This window comes from Rousettus aegyptiacus, unplaced genomic scaffold (assembly GCF_014176215.1).
Source record: "Rousettus aegyptiacus isolate mRouAeg1 unplaced genomic scaffold, mRouAeg1.p scaffold_m13_p_15, whole genome shotgun sequence".
Classification (NCBI taxonomy): Eukaryota; Metazoa; Chordata; class Mammalia; order Chiroptera; family Pteropodidae; genus Rousettus; species Rousettus aegyptiacus.
Window position 1 is genome coordinate 15,987,610 of NW_023416290.1, and position 14,255 is coordinate 16,001,864.

Genomic DNA, 14,255 nt, shown 5'->3' on the forward strand with positions numbered 1-14,255 from the left:
CCTATGGATAAGCATTCATTTCCTTACACTTTGGTTTCTGTTTCTAAATATTCCCAATTCTTGGTGAAATGTGACCTCCTAGCATGATCACTCTGTTTTTAATTTTCCTCGTTGTGGACTTTCTTGACTCTTTATTTTTTTTCTTAGTAAACATTTTATTGTTATGAAAATAGGAATGGTCATGTTTACGAAATTTGGAAATTACAAAAAATATAAAGAAGGAAATCCTAAAGACAGGTTTATAACCCAGAGAAATTACTATTAACCAGTCAAACGCGTTTTAAAAATCTATCCACGTTTTCTGTCTTCCCACATATTCTCTTATCGTCCTAAAGTACTCGGGTAAATTAGTTAGCCTTGAGTTCCTGAACAGAAACCATTTATGTTTTGATTCTTTCATTCTTGGAACTGTATTATTATTTTGTTATTATTTTTATTCTTACTATAACAAACATTAAGCACTTACTATGTGTCAGGAACCATGATTAATTGCTCGTCAGCAAAACTAGAAGTGGACCTCTCCTCATGATGCTTACACTGTAGAACTGAAGAAGATCTAATTACATAAATTATTGTATGAGTACGAGTTTGACATGTGCTATGAGAGGAAATGGAATCTTTGGAAGGGAAGGCACTCACAGTGAAAAATCAAGTCAGGGGAAGTCTAAAAAGTCCATTAGATTTAGGTGGCCCTTGGTGACCTTACTGAGAGCTTAGTGATGGGAAGGCACACTGAAGTGAATTGCAGAAGCTACATATAGCCAGCACGACAACCACTTGGTGGTTTGGTTGTAAAGTGAAGAAAGATATGGCTATAAGTAGCCTCAGGGCAAAGGGAAAGTTAGCTTGTTTATTTTGTCTCTTAAGTATTTAAATGGCGGTTGGAGAAATAGACTAAGGCCAGTGTCCCAGACCCCTAGGCATTCTGATTTAATCGGTGTAGAGTAAAAACAGTTTAGACATCTGTATATTATTTAAAAGTTTCCTAGATGATTCTAATGTGCAGTCATATTTGAGAATCACTGTTATAGGTCATATTTGCCTACATGCTTAGTGAAGAGCTATTATACAGGTTTGCCCAATATCAACCCAGTTTCCAACATGCTAGCCCTCTGACAGGCTCACGTCTCAGATCCATCCTGGGGAAGTTATCTTCTAGTGTTAATTTATGTTAGCTTGTCAGCTCAGTTCAGAGCAAGCTCAGTTCAGAACATTCTGTCTCAATGAGGTTGTGTGATCTGCTTCGGTAGACAACTTTAAAATGATAATCTCTTAAATAGCTTTCTTATAAAAGACAAAGAATTCACTTAGCCATTTTCTTGTCTTTTCTGGTTCTTAGGCATATCTTTTAAACTGTGACCGTATGGCATCGCAAATCAGTAGTAAGGTCATTTCTTTCCATTCATTCAGTGGATTTTTTTGAAGCTTCTACCATGTTATAGTTAACATTTGAATTGTATTTGGAAGTTTTAAAGAACATCACAAAATGGCACTGCAACTAGCTTGCAGTAGAAGAAATGGAAGGCCAGAGAAATCGCGTAATTTGCCCAGGACTGCACAGTTAAAAATAGTAGAGGATGAGAATCTAGATCCTCTGATGTCATATCTGGCCTCTCAGAATGTCATGCTTCCTCTCCAACAGTGGCAGTTATTTCACATAAATTACCCTGCTCAACAATTTTCTAAATAACCTACCTATTATGTTATGTTTGCAGAGAAGAAAAAAGCAACAGCGATCACAATAAGAGGGGAAGGTGCAGAAAGTCCCGTCATAATGGCGCTCGGGGGGTAGATAGTGCACATGGGCCTCGGTGATGGTGGGAGAGGCATTCCTTCAGAGACAGCACTCCTCGACAGTCACATGGATTCACATCATTTTGGAGCTAGAAAGAAATCCTAGCCAAAACCTCTCTTTCTATAGAGATGAGTAAAGTGACATCACATATAAATATCGTTGATATTCCAAATTACATACGTTTTATATACATTGTGTTTTTTCCACTTGCGTCAGAATGACAATTAAAATTATCCAAATATTCATACTTGAGGCCAATGAGAAAATAGAATCTGTTTTTCAATTGAGTATAAAATTGTTTCGGAAATATCTAGATTTTAGAATAGCTTCCAGAGATTTACTCTCCAATCTGGTAGCCACTAGCCACATGTAGCTAGTTAAATTTAAAGCAATTCAAATTAAATAGAATTTAAAATATTGTTTCTTATTCATGTTAGTTGCATTTCACATGCTCATTAGTTACCTGTGGCAGTGGCCACTACTATACCTAATTGTGCAGACTGTAGAACTTCACCCTCATTGCAGAAACTTCTGTTGGACAGCACTGATTCAGGGTCCACATTATGTCATTCTCTAAACCATGAGCATTGCTAGGTTTTTCCAGAAGCATCATATAGACCTGAGTGCAAAATCAAAAGCCACTCAACTTTATTTATTGGACATGTTATCCACCATGGTTCATAATTAGGAAGAAAAGGATAAACTTCCCAGAAGAAAACAACTAAGATTATTCATATATATACTAAGGTTACTGCCAAAGGAATTTGCAGCTGTCACAGTTATAATGCTGCTTGTCATTCAGCTTCCTGAATGAGAAAAAGGAAAAGTAAAGAGAGTGAAGGGGTAATATTTAATAGTATAACAATATAATAAAAAGAATCAATCATATTATTTTAAAGCTGTGTAAATTAGGCAGAAGAGAGATGAATGATGAATATGAAAACTATATGAAATATGAAGTTTCATCTGAGAAATAGCAACGACAACAAAACCAAATGTCCCTTTGAGATGTCTGTGTATGTTTGTGTGATCTGTATGAATGTCTGTATAAGTCTCAAAGGAGAACAACAATATGATTTGTCCCCAAATTTTCTAAGTTCCTCTGTAATTCTGATTTTATTTTTATTTCAGGTCAATGGCGGAGAGAAGCGACCTGCCTCTGACATGGGGAAAAAACCAAAAACCCCCAAAAAGAAGAAGAAGAAGGACCCCAATGAGCCCCAGAAGCCTGTGTCTGCCTATGCGCTGTTCTTTCGTGATACTCAGGCCGCCATCAAGGGCCAAAATCCAAATGCTACCTTCGGTGAAGTCTCCAAAATTGTGGCTTCAATGTGGGATGGTTTAGGAGAAGAGCAAAAACAGGTAAGAAAAGATGCAAAATAAAGTGGGAATCAGCATGATTTGAAAAAGCATATCTGCTCTAAAGAAATGGCTTGCGAGGACTGGGTGAATTCAGATACTAGAACTAACGCTGAGAATGTTGCCTATCAGAACCAGACTTCAGGAGACTTTCACAGAATTTTATATTCTTTTATTGCTCCTCTATAAATAGCAATGTTAGTTCCTTTGTTTTAAAGTTTATATAGTGTAGTTACTTTTGGAAGGACTTTTACATACCCCAGCCAGGATTACATCATTCCTTAATGCTGCCAATGTGATCATAAAGACTAAAAAAATACTAAAAGCATTTTGAAACTGTCCATACCTCTCTTCAGCACTTACTATTTACCCTTTTGTCATCAAACCCCTTTGCTATTTGCTAAATGAACTTCAAATTGAAGGGCTATCAGTGTGTTATTCAATCCCACATACGCCATATTTCTCTGCTGTGTTAAATGGGACCAGATGCCTACTTATTTCCTTCTCTCAAGTATTGCCGTGATAGGGCAGAGGTCCATGCTTAGGGAGGACCACATGAGACACTTTGCATCTCAGCCCAAAGCGTCTTGAGGAGGATGGAAATCATGGAGCAAGAGCAAGAGTTTAGCACATAGGTATAGCCCACCTCAACAAAGAAGCAAAACTGATCTCAAATTTCTAAACCAGGGACTAGATTGCCACTGTCACCTTCTAAAATTTCATTGTCACAGAGAAATAATTACATAAGCATTATCATTAAAGTATAATCATTGAAATAATTAGCTATATGCAGCTTTAGCTATTGCAGAATACTGAATTAATTGCATTAATGATGTATTACTGTCATATTTGATTCTAGAGACTTTTACCTCTCCTTATCAGGTCCAGAGAAGTATGTGAGAAACAGAAAATTTCAAACCTATATGCATCCAGAAGTACCTATATGTTTTGGATATAGATAAACATCTATAATGTATATAGTGTTTTATACTTTTAAGACCATTTTCATATGATCTATCTCATTTGTTCTGCTCAATACTTACAGATACTTCTGTCCAACTTTTGCAGATGATGAAATGGGCCAGATAGTTAAATTCATTCACTTATTCATTCAACAAATATTTGCTGGGCCTTTACTGTGTGCCCCATGCACTGTTCTAGACACTAGAGATTTGGCAGAAAACAAGACAGAGTCTCCATTCCCTTCCATGACATGTCTAAGGTTACCTGGCTGGTGCATAGAATTACTATGACTAGAACTTTTCACTCAACTTACAGTTCCTTTCTAACAAACTCTACGAAATCAATTATAGTTGTAATTGTAAAACCAGTTACTAAAGAAATGTAGAACCTGCCCCCTCCTAATTCTCTCCAACCCCCCTTTTTCTGTAAGCCAAAGCTGTCTTTGGCAATCAGAAATCTCTACACATTTTCTTACACCCTTTTCAGGATTGCCAGCCCCAGGAAATGGCTTCATAGGAAAGCATAGGCCTACCACATGGAGCACCATGTCACAGGAGTCGTCTTCAAGGACGGAAAACACATCCCCGAAGCCTTCTCTGCCCATCTGATTAAAATTCCCTTCTCACTATTAAGAGAGGATTTGTCATTGTGTTTTATGACTCTATCGAAAACGCTAAAATTGTTTCAGGATTTTAGAACTGGTTTTGATCCTAACTCGGACCCATTCGCTCTCACAGTCCCAGTGCTGAGGTGTGGTTCCTGAGTGGTGCTGGCCATTCACAGTGCAATTGTACAGTAACTTCGCCCCTCCACCCATAGAACATTGCTGATTGCGAAACTCAGCGCCACCTCGTTTTCTGGATTCTGTCACCGCTATGCCTCCCTGCTCGACCCATGATGCCTCTCTCTCTGCTTGGATAACCAGGACATACCTCTCTCTCTGCTTGGATAATCCCTGTGTGTATTCTTAGCACCAGGCTTCAATGCTATCAACTCTTTTACTTTGTGTGATAACATGTCCCAGAGGAGACATCCAGAAAGTGACTGCCCTCCTTAGGGACTCTATGCAGCAACTCCTGTTCATCCGAGGACACACACAGCTCCCCTCTGAAGACTCAGCCTCCTCCCCTGCCCCAGACTCAGCAGCTGAGCTGGGAGTGTTGTTCCATAGCTCATTTGAGCTCCCTTAACTTCTACTTTGTCAAAAGTTTTATTTCAAGAAACATCAGTTGCCTATACTACCAGCCATCTGACTCCTTTTTATCTATCTTCCTGACCCTAAGTAACTTTTCCTAATTATTCACCAGAGGAACTCATGTGGTTTTAAGACTAGTTAGTGGTTTTAAAAGGTAGAGGTCTACAAAGGTTTTCCGTAGCCCACAAATGGTCCTTTACATTATCAACATAAAAAGTCAATACTTGTACCCACATTTCGGGTGGAAAAGAATAAAGTTCTTATGATGAAAGTGGGATGATTCCTCAAGGCAGCAAATATAAACCTGTAGGTTTTATTCACTAATTCTATTATAATAAGGTCTTTTATTTTTATTATAGCAAGAGGAGAACATTAAGATAATATTCCACTTTCTTTTTATCTGGCCATATAAGGTATTGACAGACCCAGAGAATATGACATTCACTGTTTTCAACTTTCACGTTAAAAAGGAAATTACTCCCATTTTCCCATTCTGCCTTTCAAAATTGAGCTAAGCCTTTCTAATGGAGGCACAATCACGATTATGATGTGATGTTTAAGGTTTTTAAATTATATACATGCAATGACAAAATGTTTTCCTTTTTCTCTTCTGAATTTTATTTCCAATGAGTCTACTTTTGTGTTGTCTCTTAACGGAAATAGTTGGGGGGTTTCCAGAGCATTTGTTTTCTAAATAAAGCACGAAATTATATAGCAGTTGACCCTCCATAACTCATTGGGTATTAAAAAGCAACTTCATAATCAATTCCAGTTGTTTAAAAGAAATATGATGTATGATGCCCATAGGATGTAGGCCCATCCCAGGGACAAGCAGAGAGGGGGTCTAATGAATGAAATCAGATGGCATGCTTACAAAAGGGAGCATCTTGCATCAGATGGGCCACTGCTTTGCTTCTATATGGCAGCCCTTCTCTTAGAATTTGCAAGAATTGCCAGCAAAGAGAACATGCTTGCCTAGAATGCACATTTGGGCATCAGGAGACTTTCAGCAAAATATCCAAAAGTGTTATTATGGTGTATCACCACCTGTTCTTTCTCTTTATGTTGACTCATTGTGCCAACATAATGTAATATCTCTGTTTCAAACTTAAATTAATTGTATTTTACTCTCATTTAATATTCAAATTGGGGAGTACACATACTGCTACGTATTTTTACAGGAATGTTGCAAGAGTAGATTAGAGGCAGACCATTAAGCTTCAAAATTTAGGACAAATGTGCATGTTACAGAACACGTTGCTAGTGGCATTGTGCAGACAGCTGGTTTGAGTAGAAGGCTAGGATTTCATGCATCAAATTGTTCAAAAATCCTGTTGCCATAATAGCCCACAATTATGAACAGCTCCAAAGATAAACACAAACTGGAAAAAAAATGGACAAAATTATCGATGACTTATTAGGGGCTCAGAAAATTACAATATTTAAGGAAAAACAGCTATTAGTGAGATTACAATTGCATGTTTTCTTACCAACCAGAGGGAACATGACTAATAGAGCTGCTGTGTGTTTATATCACATGCTTCCTCATTGTGGAGGATAGGCGGGAATAAGAAGCCACTGCAGAGGGCAGATCTTTATTTTCAGAATCTATGGTGAGTGAGAAACTATATGTACTTTGGTTTCTGTGAAGAATCTCTCTAAGAAGAAAAATCAAAAGGAAGCTGAAAGAAGCGATAAAAATCCTCCAGGAACACAAAATCTCCCTTATGAATCATTCCTAGCAAAGCCACTGAACAAACTTCGCATATCAGAGATCTCTCCATTTTAATACTTTGGAAGATGGTGCTGAATCCGGAATGGGAGTAGAATTGTGTTTGGGATCCCAACCGGAGGTTTTAAATGCTAATGATTCGTAAGACAATGGAGAGCCCATTTCAGAAGCATACTAAGTTGTTTAAAAGGCACCAGATGGAGAGAGGGAAATAAAACATAAGTATTGCTGGTATGTTGGTCTTTTCTACTTATCTTTCACTAACTGGAACCTACAGAGGGAGAAAAATAATAATGTGACAATATCACACCCTTTACATCAGCACTCCTCTGTTTCAGCAGTCCTCGGCATCTTTTTTTTTTTTCTTTCTGAGGTTCCAGTTAAATTTTCTGTCTACTCCCGTTATTTCTGAATTGTCTGATTCCCGTCATCGAAGTCCAGTATCTGGGTCCATGCTGACAATAGAGAACAAATGAAATCTTACTAAATTAAAGAGTCTGCCCAGTTTTCAAGCAGAAGGGATTGGTCCAAAGAGCTATAAAGGGTTCTTGGGTCCTTTTTAGCTATGGAAAGTCAGCTCTTAAGTGGAAAAGGAAAGTCACCTTAAATCAGAACCAGATGTAAATTACCAAATGAACCTTAAGTTCCTAATTGGAGACACAGTCGGGCTGTAATACATTTAGCAAATTACAAACAAAATGTTCTTGTTTACATTACATTAAATGGCTTTAAAGCTCCAGCCAAAGAACTAAATAAACATGCTGTTAGGCTAAAAATGGAGTGGAAGGCCTGGTCAGGGTTTGGTACAGTCGAACCGCAGCCCACGGGGCCCAGGGAGTGTATTTTTGTAACTGCTAGCTGGCCACGTCGTCGATGGAGGAGGAGAGTAGATTTACCTTGCGATCCAGAGCCTAATGAGCAGATATCACTTGCAGGGAAATGTTTGAATACTGTAACATATGCCTTCTTTCAGGATGCATAATTCATATTCAAGGATATTAGCCATAGCAGTTCGCTCAATAGCAACACCTCATTATTTTATCCCTCAGTATTTATTCCTATGTTTGACGCCTCACAAAATTACTGTTAATGTGTTTATATAAGGAGAGATCTGACACAAGTGGGAAGAATGTAATTTCCTACTCATTCCTTCCCGCTGCTGTGTCCTCTTCCCCTGGTAGAAGTGGCAAGTGTAAATAGTTAATTTGCTTCAATTATGAGCCTGTCCTGCTAAATTAGAAGCAGCAGGGATATGAAGAGCCAGAATTATACTTACGAGGCAGCTGACAAACCCTCTGAGCCCACGGAATCAAATCATTTACTCCTCATTGGTGCTCACACACCCACTACCGAGATGGTACCGGGTTTTTCTTTCCTCCCCTTTATCTTATGATAAAATTTGGGTTTTATATCCACAGTACTTAAGGTTAACTAAAATCCTGTTGCACTATAATATTCACACATGTGTTTATCTTGTTCATTTCCTTATAAACAGCATGCGTTTTCCAAATTTGTTAAAACTAGGCATAAAGGATGTGGGAAACAATTGCCCATTTCATAAGCTGTAGAACGAAAGAAAAGTTTATATTCATAAAAACCTGAGCGATTAATATTATTACATGAAATGGTGAGCATATTTGACTTGTATGTAAATGGGATTATCGCATGCCGGCATAAACATACATAGTACACATATAGAAATAACCTGTGCTCATAGACAGTGGGAACAGACATTTCACTTGAAAGTTTCCATGATGTTGGTTGGGAGAAAATTTGAATAAAAAACTCATTCATGTCAGTTGTACTTTAGGTATCATTGGTAAAGATGTGTGAGGTTGGTGGGTTGCATATCAATGTTTCAAATGATCTATTTCCAGTAATATTTGTTTTAAAACAGAAGATTCAATTTAGTACTTTTTCATGAGCATTCATGCTTAGACTGACCCACAAAAGGAAAACCCTGAAACTAGGGACTATACCTTCAGTTATGAACATTTCGTGAGCATCTACTATATACCATGCACTGCCTTGTAAGCTGGGGCTTCAGCTGTGGATAAAAGAGAGCAGACCCCTGAAGTTGTGAGCCTTGGAAAGGCATCTAGGGTGTTCTCATGCAGCTAGGAGGATCATTGAGTAAATGATCATGGAACTTTCATACCAGATCAATTTGATTCACACCATGGTTCTCCCATCTTGCTGTAAAATAATACTGGGTATTATAATACTGGGTAAAATAATACTGGGTAAAATAATTACTCATTTTAGTCTGTTTTCTGATCTGTAAAGTGGTGGTAATAAATGCCATTGCAACATTCCTGTTGAGAGAATTACACAATATGCATAAAGTGCTTAACATAAAAAACGCACATGATAGAGGCATATTTTTAATGCTCTTTTTGATTATATAGCTTCAGTGCCTCACACCACAGCAGGCACGTATCAGACATTCAATATATTGTTAAATGTAATCGAATGACATCAAACTTCCTCAAGTCATCTTCATTTAATAAATGAACAGATATATTTTGTTCCCATTGTTTCAGAAAAGGAGCTTGTTTCTGATACCTACCATTCCAGAAATAGGTTATCGCTGTTAATGTGTAGACCTTTTAGATGGATTCAGATGGTCCCCGAAAATAATTGACAGCAAGATTTTTCACATATTGTATAATATTTTCAAACCTCTGAATACTACTCTTTAAAGTTCTTTGAGTTCTGGATTGCTTAAGAAAATGCTGAGCAAGTTACACAAAATGAAGTTTAACTGTGTTTAAAGAGTAAGTTCTATATAAAATACCGATGTACTTTCTCTCACTGTTCTAAATAATAACAGCATTAAAAGAAGCTGCAAACATTAATTTCTAAAGGATATGGCAGGGAAATGTGGTTAAATTGTCATTTCTTATACATAACTGTATTTCTAAGCATTTTCTATAAATACGAATTTGTAATGAGAAAAGAAAACTACATTTGAAGTCAACCTCCCAAAAAAAAGTCTTTAACTTTTTTTTTATAGTATTTGAATAGAATCCAGAATTATAATAATATGTTTTTTTCTTATTATTACTATAAGGGCTTGGTTGAAATAAACTATAACTGGAGATTAACTAAGGGCCTAAGCAGAAATGAAGGAAGGAAGAAGGAATTAAATGGTATTTATAAGAGTTTGCTTTTTTGTATGAGTTGGGTGGATTGTTTGGGAAAAGAGCAGAGAGCAAAAGAGTAAAATGACAGATTGTATTAGAATTTTTTTCTATTTGAGTTTATTATAGTCATTGATATTGAACTGCTGATTTCAATTAGAGATTATTAGCTTATAAAAACATGTGTACATGCTGGTATTTAGAGCATTTCAAAAATGATTCAATGAATCACTAGATTACATGAACAGGATATGGATTCTGTAAAATTGCTATTTGATGTCTGTCCACGTATGTTTTAGTTTAGCCATTATATATGTTTTAGTTTAACCACTGAGATGCAATCTTTAGATAGGATATGGTAGCTTTCTTAGAAAAACAAACCACAGCATATAACTAAGTTAGGACAGGATGAATTCAAAAGTGTTTGGATGAGCTGGGGAAAATGATAAATGATGTATTATGATTTTTAAATCCCCATCTGGCCAACTTTGCACTTTATTTCAAACAGCTGTAGACCATTTGGCAGCCATTCTGTAGCTCGACTGAGTACTAATATTTACTGTATGAATCACATATCTTTAAAATATTTGTCTTTCCCTGAGAGAGAGAGACCGTTTCTTTCCCAAACTTAACTTTGACATAAATCAGACCCATCCTCCTTGATCATTGAAGTGGGCTGTTCATTGCCAAAGGCAGTCAGCATCATCTTTGGTTTCTGCAAGTAGGAGCCTTTCTCCACCCATAAATAGGGGCTTTGAAACATTTTTGAGGAACTTTTGACTGATGGTTTTTAAATATCTGTTCTAAAGTAAGAATTTCCCCTACTTCACCTGTGTATGGAATTCTTACATATTTTTATCATTCTCTCATACATTTGAGGTTTCTCTTTAGACATTTTCAACAAATATAGAATTTTTTTTAAAGCATCCTTTAAATTTTTAGAAAGATGTACAGGGTGTGTAATACTGAAACCATTAGGTAGTTCTCAGAGGTGGAGGTTCCAAATTACTGTTGGGGAAACTGCCTTGGATTTTAATTCTGAGCTGAACCACCCCTTTAAACACAATGACAGAACTATACCTCCTGAAATGACCGCCTTCTGCATCCTTCTGCATCCTTCCTCTGAACATCTGCAGCTATTCAGGAAAGAGTGGATCCATCAATCCACGTAATGTGACGTGATGAGTTCACTCTTTTTTAAAGTGGTAGTTAGGCACTTGTGCGATGATCCCACATAGCCAATCATCAATAGCCAATAGGGAGCCATTTGTAGCAAACAGGGCATTCTGAATGCTAGTCAGGCATCCCATAACAACATCGATCCCCGAGTGAAACCAGCGGGCACATATTCAGCCTGAAGTACGTTGTTAACCATCTTTCTCCTGAGGTTGTCAATCAACAAATTTCAGGAACATTAACACTTTGTGCGATGTTAACTACTGAGAGCCCAACAAAGGGATAATGCCGTGGTAACACAGTTCCTGCTCCAGTGGAAACTAAATGCAAGAAAGATGATAGGACCTACAGTCAGGCCATCTGGTAAACTGTCCTATCTGCTGCCACTTAGAAATAATGCTTTGGGCATTGCTGTGGACCCAAGTGTATTATATTTACCTTTGGAATTTAAAGGTAGTTCCAGTTAACTGCCTGGGGATTGCTCGGAGTAAGTAGCATATGATTAAAAACATGATAGAAGTGCTCAGAGCATACAAATGCAAACTACCATCAAAGATACAAAGTATTTAGTGAAATACTTTAAAGTCCTGAATAGGATTTCTGTCTCCCTTGGAGAAAAATCCTCTTGAAACATTTTTAGGGAATCAAAAGTAAATGTAAATGTTGCCAGTTTAAGGCCATTACATAGAAATTATTTTTTAAAGAAGAAATTGAAGGAAAAACTAGAAATTTAAAAAAAAATCAATAAAAAGCAGGAAAGCTTGGTGTTTCTGACTGCAGCTGAACCCGGGGCATATAATATACATGGGTCGTATTATTCAAAAGCATTTTCCATTCACTAGCATTTATTCGTTTTCACAAGTAAATTTCAAAAAAAAAGAATTTTAATTTGACTGCCAATAATTAGCTCAGTAAATTTAGAATACTCTGGTACTTAAAGCAAAGGATTTGTTGGCTTTTTACGAAAAAACAAACAAACAAAAAAAAACCTTCTTTTAAATTTCTTTAGTTTCGAATTTAGTAAAGGTGGCACAATGAATATATGATAATATTGTGCGAATTCTTAATTGCTTTATTATAATTGCCTTTCGTTATATCAACATGCCAAGTATAGAAGTCTAGGCTGAAGACCTCCTTAAAAGGAGAGAACAATTAGCACATTCATTTCAGAGTCCTTTATAATTCTGTTGACAAGGTTAGTCATTTGTTTACCTTAAGTAAAACGTTCTGTTTTAATTAAAATATTCATGAGTAAATAATATTTCTCTCATCTTGAATTTCACAGTGGGGCCTGGGCTCACCAAACCACTTTCAGCACTAGAAACCATAAATTGACCTCTGCTGCCGACTTTGGCAGATATTTGGTTCTTAAATGTAATTTATATTTAACTATTCTGACTAATTCCAAAGCCTCTTTTCAGTACTGATCTGTGTCTGTTTTTGAGCTCAGCATTACAAAATATTAGCCAAGCCTCATTCCCTGCTGTAAAATTCAAGATGTGGGAAATTTAAAATAGTTTCATTGATGAAAATATACTTCCATTTACACAATAAATGGTGAAAAACATTTTGTTCTTTAAAACTGATTTCAAAAGGGTGTTTTTAAAAAGGACTCGAAAGACTTGAAAGAATCAGCTTAATGGTAGCTACCATGTGTGTTCACTTTGCTAATCTTTCATTTTCAACTCTAATAACCAACCCCTTTCTGTTTAACTTAGTGATGTGACCTTTAGCATAGCAGCAAGTCATTTTTCAGTACTTTTGCTAATTTAGGATGATTTTACTTTTCAAGATGATTCCCTCTGGAAAATGAAAACTTCTGTAAATTGAAGTTCATTTTAGAACGTTTTTACCTCTTCACCATGAGGTGTCCACAGAGTCATGTCACTCAGAGTTTTTGTTGGAAAGGACATGACCAGAGTAGGCTGCACGGCATGGCATGCATGCAGCCAGCCCTTCAGGGTCTCCTTTGCACTCCCAAATGTGCCTTTGACTGCCATCACCAGTTCCTGAGTCTTTGAAAACAGAACTTCAAGGCTCAAATTTTTTAAATAGTGATGAAACTACCAACTCCATAACAGCTCCTTGATTTACTTATTGAACTTAATTGGTCATCTTTGAATTCTGTCCTTGTTTTGATATTTAGCATGGTACATATACAGCAGGACTTGAAAGCACTGTGGAATTATCTGCCCATTATATAAATGTGAATGGCTTGTATACTCGAGTGTGGTTTCCTTGGGAACCTCTGTCAATAGTATCTTTCCAAGCAAACTACCTCCACTCTCAAAGCAAACCAGATAAATCCTTTCATATGCTTTATGTAAAATGGAAATTCTTACTATTGTTAATCTTCTTTTTATCTAGTTTATTACCAAATCTGTTTCAGGAAAAGAACACAGTCTTTGGGGAGATATATTATTATATTTTATAATCGTGTGTGTGTGTGTGTGTGTGTGTGTGTGTGTGTACGAGCTCGCGTGCGTGCAATTATCATTCTGAATTGTACTTCTCTGGAAACAAAAGCAGATGCACTTTCTAATTTAAGACTCTTTGTTGTTGTCACAGGTCTATAAAAAGAAAACCGAGGCTGCAAAGAAGGAGTACCTGAAGCAACTAGCAGCATACAGAGCCAGCCTTGTATCCAAGGTAACGTGCAATCGTGTGGTATTGTGACAGATTATGGCCATCTTATTACAGACTATGATGGTCATTTAAAAACATAAAAGATTACTTTAGCATTTCTGCACAATCTTCTTTGTTGTAAAAGAAAAAGTAAATCCTAAATAAAGCTATATGCTATGGAAATATTTGTTCATACCTAAAAGACTGAAACGGCATCCTCTGGGCCTTTTGTGAAATATTGTCCACCTGTGGATTATTGGTTTTGTG

At 36.8% G+C, this 14,255-nt stretch overlaps 1 protein-coding gene across 6 annotated transcripts in view; it reads left to right on the plus strand.

Moving 5' to 3' along the window:
- Positions 1 to 14,255, plus strand: part of TOX (thymocyte selection associated high mobility group box) — a 279,705-nt gene that overhangs the window by 244,017 nt on the left and 21,433 nt on the right. For all 6 annotated transcript variants that reach the window (XM_016120466.2, XM_016120471.2, XM_016120472.2 and 3 more), the window contains exons 5-6: positions 2,927 to 3,157; positions 13,932 to 14,012. In XM_016120466.2, coding sequence (XP_015975952.1) covers positions 2,927 to 3,157; positions 13,932 to 14,012 — 312 coding nt within the window. The remainder of the gene's footprint in view (positions 1 to 2,926; positions 3,158 to 13,931; positions 14,013 to 14,255) is intronic.